Here is an 18321-nt window from a genome sequence, read left to right on the forward strand (position 1 = left end):
CATATGCAAGTTGTTAAAATTAACACTGAAGAAGCCACCTTAAAAAAAAAAAAAAAGAAAATTAACTGTGAGGGTTTTTTTTCAGTTGCTGTCCTTGTCTTTTATAGAAACAGAGATATAACCAAAAAAAGTATTGAGGGGAACAGGGAGAGAATTCAGGGTTAAATTGCTATAAAAAAATACTCAAAAATTCTTTCAGACATAGCTAGTCTGGTGACTGGAACCTAGTACAGACATAGTATCATCCAAAATGCCACCACACATCCATTTCTAATGCTGACAGTTTAAAGCCATCTTCCTGTTCATGAGCTGAGCAGGTAGAGAAATTGAGAAATGACTGTGGAAGCAACTGTGATTGATTGATTCAATTTTTCAGTATTTAAATTAACACTATATTACTTACCTTGGTTGTTCGCCTGTGTTGACTCTGAAATGCTGACTCCTAACTGGCTACCATAGGAGTTAATTCCCATCATACTGCTGTGAGCAGGAGAGCTAGACAGTGCGGGGATCTGTGCGGGATTCCTTGGTACACTGTAGAGAGCTTCTGCGATGTCTGCAGCTCGTTTCAGAATGATGTCCTGCAGAATGAAAGGGACAAGTTCAGGAATGTGCTTGGAGAAATCTTCTAGTGTTTACTACTAAACCTCAACACATACCACTCCCCTGTTGAGAGCAGCCATTCTGACCTGGTTGTTATGTGGTGTTCCATACAGTGCTTCAACTAGGTCAGCAGCTCGTTTCAACAGCATTTCCTGGAGGATGAGCAGATGCATAAAATTGAGATTTTAACAGAAAAGGATTTCAATGCAAATAAAACCTTGGGCTGCTATTTTCTGCAGTGACTAGTGTGTGTTTGTGTGTGGTCATCCTGAAGACTGGGTGCTTAAGGAGCTGTTATTTGCCACTTACCTGAAAAATCGAACCCCTTACAGTATCTCAAACTAGACATCCAAAATCATCAGTCACTTTGGCAAGCGTTGACGTGTGTGCGATAGAAACGTCAACCGGCCCGGACTGGGTGGTGTGCCCAGGGCTCCATCTTTTTCTTGGAGCTCTCCAGAGTCCTGAAGCTGCTTTAAGCTCCAAACATGGAAACAATTTTCAGACATACCCAATTTAAATAGGAACTTCATTCCCTACTGAATTTCAATATACTCTTTTGCATAGGCACATACAGATCTGATTAGTCTCCACGCCCATTTATTTTTTCCTTAATAATGGTAACCAAACAAATAAAACACTTTAGCTAGTAGGTATCTTATGTTACCTCTGGTTGTAGGAAAAAAATTACACAGTATACTGTCTGTCTGAACACAATAGTCTGTCATCATGCAGAGATGATAATATGTACTTTTGGTACTGCACTAAAATCTAGGAATATAGTTAGTCATTAATGCCACTCGCATTGTGCTAGGTGCCGCATCACCACAGTGTGCAGTATTACATAAAATCCTGAGTTGTTACAACACGTGCATACTGCAGTTGTGGGTACAGAAAAAGGTGAGCTTTAAGTGTTTTTAGGAAAAGATGCCCTTAACGTTAGACTTCTGCAACAAATCTTTTATGTCTACCATGTATCGTTTAGGTTCAGAGACTTGCCAATATGGATAAATACAAAGGACCATTAATATGAACTGGAAAGATAGCTGCATTGGACTCTCATTTTAGCAGCAAAAGAAGTTCACAGACAGTGTTCGAGCTCCAACAGATAAAAATTACTGGTAGCTGTGTTCTACATGATCACATTCTTGTTTGGACCTACAACTAATTGGTGAACTTCCATTCAGATGTAATTGTCATTTAAGATACAATTTTGTCTCTTTCACGAGTTAGAAGTCAAAGAACTTATTTAGTGGGCTCAGTGAAATGCTTAGAAGTATTTTACCTTAGCTAGTCTTTCGGGGTCACCAGGATGTCTTGGGATGACCTTTTGCAGTCTTTGGAAACCATAATCTATGGTAGGTTCATTTAAAGCTGAAAGGAAAACAGAAAAACCCCACCATATTATATGAGAGTATATATCTATCTTTGTATGACTCCAAGTTTCATTACCTAAGAAAGATGGATTTCACAGCTTCTCCACAGAAAGCCTCTCATTGCCTGGGCTCCTAGAGGGTCTACATTGCCTACTGCTCAGGTGAGCCCTGATCACTCCGTAAGACAGGCTGAATACTAAGCTAAGCTTTAGAAGATCTTCTGTGTGAGGATCTTTAATCTCCTCTCAAAGATAATACTTACTTACTCTACCGCTAAGAAACCGGGGACACTCAAGCTGCTAATGTGGACCGTGTTATGCAGACCAGGTCCCCTGACTCCTGGTACCCTAACTCCACCCATTTAATTGTACAGATGTTTCTGGTATTATCTATATAATGAACTGCATGGTGCTCCTGGACAATCCGTCAGTGTGGCTGTAATTTGTTAAAGAATTAGTTATATCTTTCTGCTTACAGCTAAGCCCTGAAAGAATTCTGTGCATTCATGCGTATATACACACGTCTGCAACCCCCTATGCCTGCTCATTCTGGTGGGCACAGCTGAACTGAATTTACATGCTCATTTTCTGCCAGTATTCCAGAAAATGCATTCAGAGGCAGATATGTTGAACCAAATGACAAAATTTATGTGAATGCTGCATGCTATTTGCAAAACTTCTTACCGAAAGTACTCGAAAGGGTCACACTAGTGAGTTCAGCTTACTCAATACGGGAACAAAAAAATCATGACTTCTGCACTTAAAACTGCTCCAGTTTCCAATACAGACTTCTCACCATCTATTGAAGGCTGAATTAATAATTTGAAAGATACAGCCAGGAAGCATTGTCACAAAATACTCCTTTAAGGCTGGGAGTATTTACTGTGGACAAAACTGACCATGGCAGTAATACAGCAAGTTATAGTACAAATGCAAATTAGAACAGGTCTTCTACTATGTTTGTTACACAGTCAGAAACCAAGAGTACCGTATTTGCTCATCCAATAAACAGGTTACACACACGCCCCCAACATTTTGCCATCGCAAACTAGGGCACAGCTATTCATTAGTCGCATTAACTTCTTCAATGGGGTATGGCTATTATGCATCCATAGCCACTTCACTGTAATGATGTTAATCTCTAGTGGATAAACCAAGATATTTTAACCCAGATCCTCCGTTAGTAATAGCTGGTAGAGCCCTACTGGCATTGCTGATAATTTCATAAAACTTCAGACACTTCAATGCTCTCTACCATGAAATCATGGCAATAATAATCTAATTTCTGATTATTCAAAATTAAACTCCAAATTAATACAGAAATCAAAAGTCAGTTCTGTAGCATTCTGCATACTCATTGGCTTTGCCTCTAATATATTAGGATTACTAGTCTTTACTCATACAGTTGCAGGTACGTTTTTTAGAATTTCCTTATACTTCAGAATGTGCCTTATAATTCAAATGACACATTCATGCTGAGAATCTTGCTAAGAATTCCATGACACGTTTAATAAGTAACTTATGTAAGTCCTTTAGCACTATCCTCAGTTTAGTGCTAGTTCTACCATTTGTGGTTCTTTCAGAAAAAAAAAAATTAAAAATAACTCATGAAATCAGCACAGCTGAAAACACCTGATTGCAAGAGACGTTGATGGCACTTATTGAATCTTCCAAAATATACTCAGCACCTTACAGGATAACCATCTCAGACACCAGAAGAATGAAACTATCAAGTGAGACAGACTATTACACTGATCCGGATTCTCTGTTTATCTGTGTCTGTCTCTGGTATAACAACATGAAGGTAAAAGGTCATATTCCCCACTGAGATACATTTTATATTTACTTTTTATTAAATAATTATGGCATGGCATGAAGTTTAAATATTACAAGAGATAATCAAGTGGGAATTGAGCAGAGAAAACCCAGACCTGAGAATTTAGTCTTGGCTATACTTAGAATGTCTTTGCTCTCCACTGGGAGCCATTCTGGTTTGCTTAAGGAGTTTAATAATACACATTTCAACTGCCACAGAATCTACATCCCATTTGGGAAGAGGGTTTTTCTTGGGGGGTGGGGTTTTTTTGCCAATAATCCTGAGAATTATAGGCCAATTCTCTCAAGAGCCTATACATCATTTCTCTTCTTGATTACAAGTCTAATCAGTTAAGTTATATATCTTAAGCTAAGCAAAAGCAATGTAAAATATATAGGAATTCAAACATATATGTATACATAGTTCACTAAAAATAGCTAATGGGAATATACAAAATGCTAATTCAGGAAGAAGAAATTGGCTATTCTTCAACAAACATTTTTCCAATGGATCGACATGGACATTTTCATTCTGATAGATAAATAGCAGCAAATCATTTCTCAACAATGTTGAATTGTTCTAAGAAGAACTTGGCCATTTTGAGTCAATGTATATATTATGTCTTTCAGCACAAAAGGTTTTCTGTTCAGATTGCAACAAAATTGCCTACTACTAGTTTTACTCATTAATGAAACAAAAATATCTCATCATGAAATCCTGCTAAAAACCAGCACCCAACACCTGTAGAAGTAAATGGTACCTTTTCAACTGAAGGGCAAGATGTAGAATCCACCAGCAAGTTTAAACAGCTTCACCACAATGCTACTTCCACTGAGAAAAGAGCTACTGGATCAGTAGTGATTTATCTATGTGTTACACAGAAATGTGCCAAAATTATATCCAAATGCCTTTGGGTTCATGGATTCAGAGACTGTAAAGGGGTCTGACACAGAAGCAGACTGCTTGTTATTTCCTACAAATCAGATATCTGAAATGAAACCCACAAGAAAACTGATTCAGGTACAGCAAAATCCCTTCAGCAACCCTCAAATCCAGGCACATGGGGTCTCTTGAATTTCCCAGAACATAGTTTAAAAAATTGTGCATGACATGATATAATGTATGCAAAAAAGGGCAACCATCTAGTGAATAAACTACACTGTGGGTCAGTCTATAAACCTCACTCTAGCATAACTGTTGTAACAACAGAATTGTTACAGTCAGCAGTAGAGAGAGGTCTAAATGCCCCACAGTCTGCCAGACTTTATTTATGACAAGGCTTAAATAGAGGATGGCACAGCGCTTCCTCTTTTATATTGTTCCTTACCCTCCAAAATCCATGCTTTCATTGTAAAAATACAAGTCTCCAGCTATTATGACTCACTGGAATAGGAGAAAAAAAAATTCTCACACTTGAGCGACTGATGCTGTGACATCTGTCTGCATTTGCAAAACCTGAAACAACAGCTCAGTCCCATTCATCTCAATGGGGACTAACTCAGATACCCAACGATAACAGTGCTGACATTTAAAGTATTAATTATTTCACCACACATCAAAGCACATAAGACTGTTGAAGGAAGATGATGTTATGAAGATCTGCACAATTTACCGTGAGTGACAGCTCATTCTGATATTGCCAGCGTATGCCTTGGGAGATGCGCGCTCTCCCTCTCCACCAATCAAAAAAGGGCCACGTTCAAGGACCTTAGCAAAGTTCTGCAGCTGATCTTTGCTTTACTCCATGAAGCAACCCAAAGGGTAACAAGTCCTCTGTTTGCAAAGTATGAATGAGAAGAAACAAAGTATGCATACCTCTAGAAATACCCTGAACCCAGAAAACCGAGCCGGAGGGAGTGTAGTATTTGCAGTGTGATGCCTAAGCTTCTTAAAGGTGTTAACGTAGAGAAAAAGGCACCAGTGGCCTTAAAGGCTTGAATTCCAACTTTGCACTAGTGACTACCTTCACCCAAGCCAACAGTAAAGAGATGCTTGGTGTTCACCCTACAGAATAAAAACATTTCCATGTTGCCAGCTAGAGAAGCTCGCTTGCTATAATTATGCTAGTCCTGGGCTCGGGAGGTACATACATCCTGGTCAGCCTGCCTGGGGGGTACGCTGTGGTCGGGAGTTGGAAGCATGCTGCTAGAAGTGTACTGCAGCGGTCCGGTGTTACATTTGCTGTCTTGGTAACAGCTGTTCCAAACACCCTACTCCCAACACAGTGTTGCCTCCTATTGCACGTGTCTTTCATAGGTTAAAGCAGTGGAAGGAGCAAATGCTTTCTGTCACATCAGTTCTGGCCAAGTGAACTCGCTCTTCCAATTTGTAGAGCTCACTGCATCCTTGTAAGCATTGTTTCCCACAAGCAGATAACCAGACCTTCTCAAATCTACTTACAAGCTTTCGCAAACCAGTACCCTCCTATCCTTGGTACTTGGCATAGAGACGGATACGGTGCAACCCGGGAATCCAACATATCCTACAGATTATTTTATATTGCATTGCTCTGACAAGTTAACCCCTGGAGGATTTCTGCTCAGCAAGGAAAATTATGTTCAAAACCTCCCTGATATACACATTTCCAGGTTAGCATCTCTATGACAAAGTAAAGGCAGAGCTGTGATCAAACTTAAGATATGAAAGCCTACGAGACATATCCTCAGCTGGCGTAAACTGATGTATGAGTTATTAAAGTCGAGGGAACTATAATGGAACTACTTACAGCAGCAGAGAATTTGAATTTGCGTAGTATTAAAAGGAGAGGATGGGGCTACTGCTAGATTAGCAGCAGAGAGCAAATGTCTTATTAGTCTAGGAACAGCTGATGAAAGAAAAGTACTTCAGAACATGGAGATGTATGTGTAACCTGTATTCTCACCAGATTAAGGTACACACGGGGACTAAATATTTAGTTGTGGTGATTTAAAAACAGACTTTTTATCTCTCACTTTAAGTATATACTTAACTACTAAAGTATGTAAGTTGGTGCAGCAACTGCCATTAACATATAACAAGCCATTTCTCTAGATTTTTGCTGTACTCTGTGGTACACCATTAGAAGTCCATAGAATCCTCTTGGCTTCACTCCTATAAAAAAAGTTTTCCATCTGGGAACCTTATGGAAAAGTCCACACATCACATTTCAGCGATGAGAGGAATTTGATGGCTGAGTTGCAGCACCCTGAATGATAGCACTTAAGAGTGGAAACGCTGACAGAACCATAACTACAGCAATGCTAGCACAGCACACTTTGCAAGGAGCCTATTATAAATACACATTACAGGACACATATGAGCTTCCCTAACAGCCCTACTGTGGCATTTAGATTTACCCTTGAAATTTATATCTAATTTTTATAGTCATCTTTTCAACAGTTTATCATTTTCTTCTTCAAACAACCTGTCTTATTGTGACTCTTTAAAAAAAAAAAGAAAAAAGCTCAAGTATAATCAGGTCAAACATTAATATTTGATTGTATATTAAATATTGAGGGCATAGGCAGATACACACAATACTAAGATCATTGTTTTTCTGTTTCCATGTTTTAGAAGAGTATTGGTGTTCTGGTGATTAAAGCCGTGACTAGAACCTGAGACATCCGTTCCCCTGTCCATCTTAAGCTTTCCTGTAAAACCACAGGCAAGCGGCTAATCTTCCTTCATCCTTCTGTGGCAATGTCTCACCTAGAAAATGGAAGCACATGTCTTTCTGTAACCGGTTGCCCATGTCTGATGCAGTGAGGCCCTGATAAACCCTCTGAGGTCTGGTTTTATATGAATAATTATTCTTGTTATACCTGTGAAGTACCTATAGCCAGCTACTCAGTATTTTACATATGACTTGACCCTTCGTGCTTTTCATATGAGGTTATATCTCAGCACTTAGTAGTGATGAAGGACTTAATACAACATGACCCAGGTAGTACCGGGGCTGCTAGTTGCTGCTGCTGTTACTAGTTCTGACAGAACTACATCTTCACGTGCTTTTAGTTTGCAGGATTTTACACTTTTCAGTCTCCTGGGCTTGATGTTAATGTCTCTGCATTTCTTAGGTTTTTGCCAAGTGCAAGCTGAATGTAAAGGGAAGGTATTTAGAGGAGAAATTCTCATTTATAGATGCAACTACAATTCAAGAGCGAAGTGGTCTTATTTGCGTCTCCAAGCCTACTGCATTCTCTGATATGTTATCTGCAAACTTTGTGACAGCTAGGAGAAATATATTGCAATCTAAAGTACTAAAAGTATCAAGAAAATAATAAACTTCAATTATCATGAAAAAAAACCCCAGATTTTCATTATGATGCACAGGACTACCTTACCAATAATTATAAAATCTATTGAACTTTCCTTTTCAGTAGATGATATTTGTCTGCTACACTCTACCCAACAAATAGATGCACTTCCATGCTGCTGCTGAGTATATTTTACAGAGTGCTATGGATAAACACATGCATTCTGCGGGCAGTGGCGTTTAAACAACGTGGTTTCCTGAGGCTGTCCTTCTGGTAGCTTCTCTGCTGTATAATAACATAATTGAGCTCTTCACCCTTTCTTTCACTGGAGGATTAATTCAGATCTCTCTTACCAATTTCGATTTTCACAGAAATGTGCTGGAACTGTGCATCTTTGATGCTCCTACCTTTCTGATAAAATCTGATAGAAATCGGTCAAGACGTTCAAAAGTTGTTGTGGAAGTTCTGAAGAAGACTTACAGGCAGAAGGACCTTGACTGCCTGAATATATCTCGCCTAGGTTAAAAATCAATGCATTTGTTCACAGCAGGATCCCAGCAGTTTTCTGACAGCACAGCCACGGAAAGAAAAAAAAATGCCACCATGTTATTTTCATAGCTTAGAAGTTGTTTTTACTGCTATTAGCAGCAACAACCTGGGGGAATTGATTACACCGGTGAGCCTCTACCTAATAGCTGTGTTTATCATTTTGCCTGCCATGGTGGGAGAACTGCAGGTTCTTGAACAGACAGATTGAAAAGTTGTCTGTTCTACCCTTGCTCTAACAGCTCGGCATCTTCTGTGAAATGCTGTTTTGTAACATATGGCAGTAAGCACCCACTCACTCCTCCGAGAATGCTAACAGATATCCCTATGCCAATAACAGCAGTAAATAGGGATAGTATATTTAACTTTCTTCTCTTCTGCTGGCTCCTACATGCATCTTCATGTCCATTTTTTTGTGGAAGCACTAATTAACATGGCAAAGAACTGCACTACAGTCTGACTCAAGTCCCCCCTAGATGGTACAAGCAAGTCTTGCACTTAAAACAGCTTTACAGTAATAACACGACTTTTCTTCATAGAGGAATGCACATTTCTATTACACATCTCTGTATCACTTTGTTCCTAAAACTCTTTCAACATAGGTGCCAACAGCACACAGATGCTGGCCCTCAGTAATGCCTGTGTTGAAGACACTGTGAGAGCAAGGCCTCAAGAAGCAGAAAATGGCATAGAAGAACTTTACATTTAAATCTGTACTAATAACTGAAGAATTAACAGTCTCTCCTTCTCTGAAGATAAACGCATCAGGCCTAGCGCAGCCTCTACAAGCCCTGTACTGCACATGAATCAATGACACCGTTTCCTTCGCTTACGGAGTGCCAGACTCCGGTAAGTTAACCTGTCCCATCGCTTTAGAAACATGATTGTATTTGCATGCAGATTTGAATCTTTAACCTGTTTGATGGCTTTGCCGGTTCCCTCTCAGGAAAAGGAGATAGGTTTAACCTGCTCAGACATCAGATTCATCTTTTCCCAGAGACCAATGAATCAATGCACTGCCTTAGAAGAAAACATATTTCAAAAGCTTTTGGCCAGATCATGATCTCACAAGCCCAGGAATAATTCCAGAATGACTTTGCACTGCGCTGGAGTTATTTTGGTGCAAAATCAGAAGAAAGTCCTAATCTCTTTGAGCTTGATTCAAAGTCAGTTTCAGTCAATGGATGATATTTCAGTATCTTCAATTAACTGTGAGTCAGGCCTCTAGCATAACAAAAATAATCCTTTGTCAGTTAGGCTTATATTTCATTAGGGTACCTAGTACCTAGTATTATATACCTATAATTGAAGACTTAATTCTTGCTGCAGGTTTCTAGGTGTGGCAGTTGTATGAATAAATACCTTTCCACATACATAACTAAACACTAATATAGCATGTGTACTAATAAGGGTTATATAAAACGGCATAAGGCAGTAACAGGATCTTCACAAATCTGGTTCTTTCTAAAGTCCTGAAGTGTCAGATTTTCCACTTTTGGGAAAATTCTAACTAATTCACTCAACAGGTGGTTAAGTTTTTACCTTAAAATTTTTAATAAAAATTTCTTAGACCTTCATTATTATTTTTGAGTTAAATTATGATTTAAAATTTGACAACTATAATACACAAAGATTATTTAATGAGGATTGTTGGTACTAAGAGGCTTTAAAAAATTAAATAAATCCTCCCATTTTGAGAAATCTGAATACAATTTGGTGGGAGCAAGTCATTCAATCTAAATATAAGTCCACCCTTTAGAACTTGGTGCACCATTATTCTCCAGCCATGCTTAATAGGCTTCAGAAACTTTAGTGTATATGTCGTATGCCATCATCATTACTACTGGTACTGACAGTTCAATGAGATGGTCATCTGGTCCCATGTGACTTTTTTCTTTTGGATCTATAGGTAATGTTTTCCTTCTAGCAGAGGTGAATATAGGGCACTAAAGAAGTTGATAATCCATTTAAGAATTAAAAAACCCCAACAGATTTATTTTCCACTCAGCTCATTGGCTTCTCTCGATACAAGATGCTCTCCTTGTCCTCTGGGATTATCTTGAAAATGAAAGGTTAACCCCAGCGAGAAGGAAATGTAAAATAAATACTATTATAAATAAAACATCTTCCAGTATGTACAACAATGCTATCATGTTCCTGTACACTCAATATATCTATAGGCAGACCCATATCATAACAGCATGAGCTTTAATCTGGCAAAAATATTAACACATGTAGTAACAGTGCCTTAACACCTCTGCATAACAATGAAGCTATCTCCTTACATGTCCAAATGTCACAACTAGCAGAGTGGCCTTCAAACAGCAAGAGGCTAAATAAATAAAGCGAGCAAGCAAGCAGAGAGTTGTCAATACTGATTACCAAAACAAAGAAGCTGTGAGCTCAAGCTCCTCTACCGTAAATCGCAATCACCTACCTGTGTAAATAAACCTGCCTGGTGCGCCTTTGCAAAACTGTTTGGATTTGTATGATAATGTCACTTCAACCACCCCGGGAATGTGACGTGGAGGTGTCTGAACTCGAATGGCATGAGGCGTGATAAGCTAGGAAATAACAAAAGCAGAGGCACAATTATGACGTGTCCGTGTTATTCCCCCCGCTTTCGCTTTTCACCCTCTAAACATGCTTTATGAGTAAATGCATTGCTTATTCCTATATAGGACACACTATAGATCAGGCAAGTGATACATCTGGTCTAGTTTCTTGCCTCTGGGAGAGGAAGACACATTTTAGGATAAATTGTCACCAGGAAAATAGTGCTGGTTTTGCCCGTTGCTTAATTGCTGGCTTATTTCTGGACCCTGAGGGAATTCTTTCTCCTTCCCAAACTCTAACCCTTTCTTTATTTCTTTACCTTTACCTGTCTCCAGACGCCTAGAGTTGTTCAATTCCATTCTGGGTATTACTGAGCAGTTGGTCTCAATAGTATCACACAGCAAGGAGTTCCACAGAGAAAACATGTTCCATTAATTTCCTTCACACAGGCTTATATGGCCCGCCTTACACAGCACCATTTTTGTACCATTATTGGAATAGGAATTAACACTGTTCCCCTTCCACTTTCCTCAGAAAAGGAGTGTTTCTTCAAGTTTAGCAACAGGAGGCACCTCCACCTACCTCACTCCATACAAGCATGGTTCCAAATACAACTTGCAGCCCATCGAAGAAGTTATCTCCAATAATGATCACCATCGCTCCCCCTGTAGTCCAACCTTCACTTGGGCTGATTGCTTTGATACACGGTGTGGCTAAACCAAACAAAAAGGACATCACAGCATCAGGTTATGGGTGGGGTTTTTTTCCCCACACACAGCTTTGAGAGACTGTTCGCAATACTGGGTGTAAACCCTTGCAGGAGATGGGTGCAAGCAACTTCTGTGCACATTAAGCGGTCCTAAGTCATACTGAGGCAAACCGTAGCTTAGAGCATCTTCACCTGTCTGCTCCTGGGAGTTTCCGCACTGCTGCAGCTTCACGGCTGGCATGAATTCCCTAGTGCGGACAAAGGCCTAGGACAAGTCCCCTCCAGCCATTCACCCATGAAGGCTGCTTTACCATTCCACAAAGCCCAGTAAATAAATAAATAAATAAATGCATGTTTTCTGCCTTGCTAGTGTTAATTACTTGCCTATTCATTACTGGCACTTAACATTGTGTCATTAAAGCCTAATAGGCCAACTGTAGTGGGTGTAAAAATGAAACGCTTAAATGATTGTGCAGAGGCTGTTTAAAAAAACCTCCACTCATTAGCATATGATCACACAAAAGCTAAACCCTGTGAAAAGAGGTAGATTAAGATTTATTAAGTTTATCAATGGGTAAAAAAGATATGGGAATATCAAATGTTTCCTCCAATTCCTACCAGGAGACAATTTCTAATAGTTTTCTTGATTTTATATAGTAGATTTTTTTTTTCTTCTCTCTTCCATATGTTCAAGGCCTCTGGACTATACAGCCCATCAGGAACCCAATATGGTTTCCAGGCCATAACCAAAGTCAATCCATCACTCCATTCCCAATGTTGACAGGGTCAGAGGTGGAGGGGAACTTTGGCAGTGCTCCAAAAACATGAGACTCCTTTGAACAGCCAGTCAATCACATCCAATCAGTCAAGGAAAAACTGGATGGCTTCCTAGGCTAGGAATCCTGGGATTTTCCTTCTACCATTTCACTGCCCGCTGGGGGAGAATTAACACCGCTCTGAATTCTTTACTGATTCAATCATTTTCTTCCAGTTCATTAATTCTTCTTTTAGGTTGATATAGGGCACAGTTAAGAAGTGGGGCAGCAAAACATTATAATGAAATAATATCCTTGCTTGTCTTTTCTACTAACATCACTAGCTCTTCTCACTTTCACTAGCTGCAGGGGAGGGAAAAGTAGACACAGATAGCATTTTCTGCTAATTTTGAGTACTGTCTGTGTGAGAGAGGTGGAATGCGTTGGTAATGAATGTATGAGAAGAGGGAGAGGAGGGGCCAACCATTTTGAAGCTTAACAGATACAAATATTTGTAATTGCTTTAATATAGTCCAAAACCCATCCTGTAGCCAGCCATGAGTCTTGCTTAGCCAAACAAACTAAAATCAATTAGTGTCAGTTTTCTCCTGCGCATTGTTATGCTTTGCACATAGTTTGTTTAAGGGAACTAGTGACACTTTTTCATACACATCTTGTGCTGTAACAGTTCTGTTTAACTAAGATGTCATGTTGCCTAATTTGCCTGAAATCAAATCTATCCCAGCTGAATGAGAAGTCTGAAATTTAGATAATTCTTAGTGTTTCTGTGTTTTTCATCTTTGCAGTACAGACTAATTAATAAAGTGGGGAGGGGGAGTCTCTTAGATGTAAAGAGGATCATATTTTGCATGCAGTAGACACTGTTTTCCTGCCTCTTCCTTCTCTAAACCCCTGAGGTTCTGCAGTGCCCCTTAGCTCTCCTTCCCTCCTGAAAACAAATAGAAATTGAGGAATGGGCAATATGCTTTTGCATTCATTTGTGTACTGTTCTTCATACAAATATCCTACCTTCTGAGGGGTCAAGTCTCCTTGCTCTCCGTCCATGCTTGGAGTTGTTGTGAACAAACATGTTGTCAGACACTGCCAGTACATGTCCATCAACATTCACTGTTGTTGATAGCACAACCTAGATATTTAGAAAGGGAAGAAAAAGGAAGGAGGCAGGTAAACAATTTACTGTGAAATTCAACTTGTTAAGGATTAATTGTTCAGTTTAGTTAAAACCTGTTCTGTTTGTAAAATGGCATCATGTCCTGCAGTGTTTACTCCCTAACAAGAAGGGGAGAAAACATTTTCAGCCTTCATTCTATGCATTAATTCCATTTAACATAGCATCCTAAGGACGATATAAAGCTCTTACTGTATAATGAACCAGCTACTGCAGGTGGTCCTAAATTTAGTTTCCTATGATGCACTGTAGCATAGCTGATGGCAAAGAGGTCTATATATACCAACACGGAGGGCAGGCTGCAGAGCACCACAGCAATTCGCCCTCCGATACATACATGCAGATTCAGAGCCATCTGCTGTACTGCGCACACATGCAAATGTATCCGCATCTGCTTCGAAAAGACAGGTCTCCATTGACTGAGCAAAATGGAAACTCCTACTACGTGAAAACAGTACCTAATATGTCTGGGTTTTGACATATGCATGCTGAGTGCCTCTTGAAAATCATCTGAGCCTGAGGACCCCAAATCAAGCAGCAGTTTTTAAACCTTAGCCTCCATGACTTATGTTGTTTGGCTCCAATAGCATATGAATTCTTAGAGGAAGTAACTGTATATGTTAATTAATCCCACTTAGTTTTCCCTTTACAATACAATACCCAAAGCTGTAAGTCCTAAAAATCCTGAAATATATGTGCGTTTAAACCACAAACTTTTAGGAAAAAAATTAACAAACTGCATTTTAACTACTGAAAGAAGATGCATCTCCTTGAAACTTTCAGGTTTCGGCCATTAGTTGGTGTAAATCAGCTTAACTCCATTCAGCTGCCACACAGCTACAGTAATTCACAGCTATTGAGAATCTGACCCTGGATGTGTTCATGAATTTTCACAGATACAGCTGTCATAGTCTAGGTAAGAGAATGTCAAGCTCTAATTGTTGATAAAACTATATTCAGCATATAGCAGGAGAAACCTTGCCCTCCTACAGGATTACGCTAGCTTAAAGAATACTTTCTTTCTCGAGACAAGTTTAATTCATTCCAAAAGGCTCTTGTCATACCGTACGCTTATACTTCTCAAGCATTCTTGTCACAAAATGTGTTGCTTTTGTGTGCCAACTGATTTCATCATTGCACATTTGGGTGGAGTGAGACTCCTATCCAAAGTGAACATTTCCCGCATGACATAGCTGAACCCACTCAGATGCACTTCATTATTTTCCGTTAAACAATGGAAATAAATTTTAATCTCTCACTGGCCAGCACAGAGCACACTATGGCAACAGGGGAATAGACCTGAATTATTCCAGTGTCTGAAATATTTACGACAAGTGTTCAAATTGTAACCAAATGTAAATAAAAAGTATATCATATATATACAGTTACACTATATAATATATACATATCTGAACTCACATACACAAGGTATGTATGTGATAAACACACCCCCACATGCTCTCAGTATGAGATCTTTATAATATATGCAGACTTTAAGTATACACATATTCCCTGTTTGAATAACCGTATGGGTGTAAATGTTGTGCACAATACAAGAGCCACATTTCAGTAAGAGTTGTAGAGATCCCTGTCGCATGAGTAATAGCAAGAAACAGTCCTGTGTTTAGAAGATAAGTGCTGAGCATCCTCTATTCCCGGAGCCAGCAGGAATGGAAGATGCACTTTTAGACCTCCCTCCATGAGCGGTTCCATTTTTATTCACCTCTCCCATTCATCACAGGAGGGTCAAAGCCACTTGGCATTTCACAGGCTGGGACCTAGGGTAAATAAATACAGCATTCACAGGGACAGGACAAAATGCAAAGTTCAGATCTGGACCAGAACATTCTCAAAGTTTTGGACCTTATTTGCAGTAATCTCTAAGGAACTGTTGAAATTCAGCAGAGACCTTTGTCATCTTTGCCACAACACTACTAGCCAACTCATTATCAATGATGTGAAGTACGAACATGTGAGACTGTGGACATAAAAATTATTGAACTTCTTCACTCCAGTCATTCCCTCTTGCCTGATGAAGATGACAATCCAATTGTTTTATACTGAAGATTAAAACCCAACGTTTTATGGACAAAAGGAAGAGGAATGCGCATTCCACTATGGTCTCTAACTCCCAGGCCCTTCCCTTTCACAAGCCAACTGCTTTCCCCCAGTGAGTATTTCCTGGGTCATGAAGGGTGACCCTTTCCATCTGGAATCAATCAGTCAACTCCTGACAACTTCCTGAAACACCTCACTCCATTTCCTGTTCTCTCCCCCTTCTCTCTTTCCCCCTGGTTTGCTTCACTCTTCAAAACTGCAGGCCACAGCAGCTTAATGTTAGAGGGTCAGACACAGTTAGACTCCAAAACACTACACAAGAACACCTTTGACCTTCAAAAATCTTTACATCTTAGCTAAACAAATCAAGGTCAACGTTTCTTACCATTACCTTGTTAACCATTTCTATGCGTTTTTGCCAATAGCCTTCTGAACACATATTTATCAATAACACTTGTTCTCCTAACATCGTAAAACATTCCAGGCCTTTTTTTTTTTTTTTAAAACCTGTATTTAGTGCCGATGAAAGGTGATGTGCAAACTTCCCCGGAGATTTAAATTCTCAGATTTGTCCACAGCACTTGCAAATTACTGGCAGATGGTTTTGGTGCATTTTTCTTTTCCTGATCTGATGGCACTTCTTGTATATGAGAATTTGGCTTCTATGCCTATTCAGTTGATGGTCTTCTACCTCAAATCAGTAGTTAATGCAAGATGTAATCCTAAGGGAATGATCCAAGAACATCAAAGTATGGCAGGTAGGCCATGGGTTCCGGTAATTGTAGCTGAGGGCCAAATTTGACACAGACAGCATAAAGACTAAAGATTGTGTGCAGCCCCACAGCTGGATCAACCCATCACCTCTGTTGGAGTTTCAGAGGACAACCAAGCAAGCAAGAAATAAAGAGGGCAATGTGTTATTCCTTCATCCATCCAAATGTAGGTTCCATCTCCAGGAACAGTAAGGGAGTTACACACTTCTAAGCGACATTTTTGGCAGTTCTTAAGATTCTCTCTGCAAATCTGTAAGGGTCTTGTTATTAGCTAGGAAGCCACAGACATAAAACAATGATTCCCAAGCAGTACTGAAGAAATGCATGTGCTGTATCTCCACATTATTTTTGTTTCCCAGGTGGATTTCTGCAATGTAATCCCTGCTCAAAAACCACAATGAGGGTTCACCTACCACGACATTCAGACAAACCGTCTTTAGCACATTAAACTCAGGTTTTCTGAGCTGCACTGCCCCCCTCTCGCTCCCCTGCAAAGTTCTAAGTGTTGTATTTCTTTACAAACCTTTACCTGGCTACTACAAATTTTCCTCTCCCATCTATACATTATATTAGTATTTCTATATTCTAAAGCATGCTCCTCTTAAAATCACATATATGCAAGTAAATACACATCATCGTATATATAAAAGCTGTATCACTCATAGACACCTATTTAGACATATGGTACAAACATTCCAGGCATACAGGCATTTACTTACATGTAACATATCTCATCACTGTGTAAATGATCTCTCTCAAAAAATTCCTGTTACCATTCCAAGTGTGGAAAAAATTCTTTATGACATTGTACATCTGGAAACAATATTACATTCCTGATGCACTTTCCCTTATAACTCTCTAGTCACAGCACCATGTTATTTTAACTTTTCAAAAGAATAACTACTATGAGGATTTAAAAAATTATCATCATTATTATTATTTTCCAGCTGGGTGGAAGAAAAGATGTCAGGCCTCATCCTGCTGTCTTCACTTGGACAGGGCTCCCATTGATGTCAATAGGCGTTTTGGCTGAGCGAGTAATACAGGAGTAGATGCTAGAATATAATGTCTTTGCTTCATAGTTGGATTAGGAATAAGATAAACAACATGAAAAATGCCAGCAGCCTCTCTCTGCTCAAAACCTCCACTGAATTCTTTGGGAAATCCTCCCTGAGACCCTGAGCCTGCTGCAAACTCTAGGCTAACAGAAAAAACTATGCACATGGACTTCATTTCAGGAATGGGGCCTCCTAAGATTCTAGGGGCACAAGGGTAGGAGATAACTCCTGGGTCACTGACATCTCGTCTCCTGCTATTACAGACAATCAAACCATGAGGCTACTTTTATAAAATTGTCTTCAACCATTTCAAGCTTTTGCCTTTGGTATTCCCCTTGTTTTTAAAGCCTACTTGTCCTGATGGTTAGGGAACTTATGGTTTACAGCCTAAATTTATTCTTAGTCAGTTTATACTTAATGCTAGCTTTAAAATTATTATTTCCCATTCTGATCTACCTTAGGATATTTTTAGACAGCAGTTCCCTTCTCAGTGCATGTCACTGAAGTATTTAAGCCAAGCTCTTGTCCATTCCCCAGTCACCTTAATGACCCGTTCCTGCACCTGTTCCAATTCCATTTGCATTCTCTTTTGAATATAGTTAAACCAGTATATTGTATTCCAAACAAGAAATCAGTGGGGTACAATGG

At 39.4% G+C, this 18321-nt stretch overlaps 1 protein-coding gene across 3 annotated transcripts in view; it reads right to left on the reverse strand.

Annotated features, from left to right (window-relative positions):
• Positions 1-18321, reverse strand: part of EBF2 (EBF transcription factor 2) — a 150121-nt gene that overhangs the window by 16134 nt on the left and 115666 nt on the right. For all 3 annotated transcript variants that reach the window (XM_069801071.1, XM_069801070.1, XM_069801072.1), the window contains exons 8-13: positions 13625-13742; positions 11714-11844; positions 11013-11139; positions 1889-1977; positions 690-755; positions 404-581 (exon numbers count right to left, since the gene is read on the reverse strand). In XM_069801071.1, coding sequence (XP_069657172.1) covers positions 404-581; positions 690-755; positions 1889-1977; positions 11013-11139; positions 11714-11844; positions 13625-13742 — 709 coding nt within the window. The remainder of the gene's footprint in view (positions 1-403; positions 582-689; positions 756-1888; positions 1978-11012; positions 11140-11713; positions 11845-13624; positions 13743-18321) is intronic.

The sequence above is a fragment of the Haliaeetus albicilla genome, chromosome 13 (genome assembly GCF_947461875.1).
Source record: "Haliaeetus albicilla chromosome 13, bHalAlb1.1, whole genome shotgun sequence".
Lineage (NCBI taxonomy): Eukaryota > Metazoa > Chordata > Aves > Accipitriformes > Accipitridae > Haliaeetus > Haliaeetus albicilla.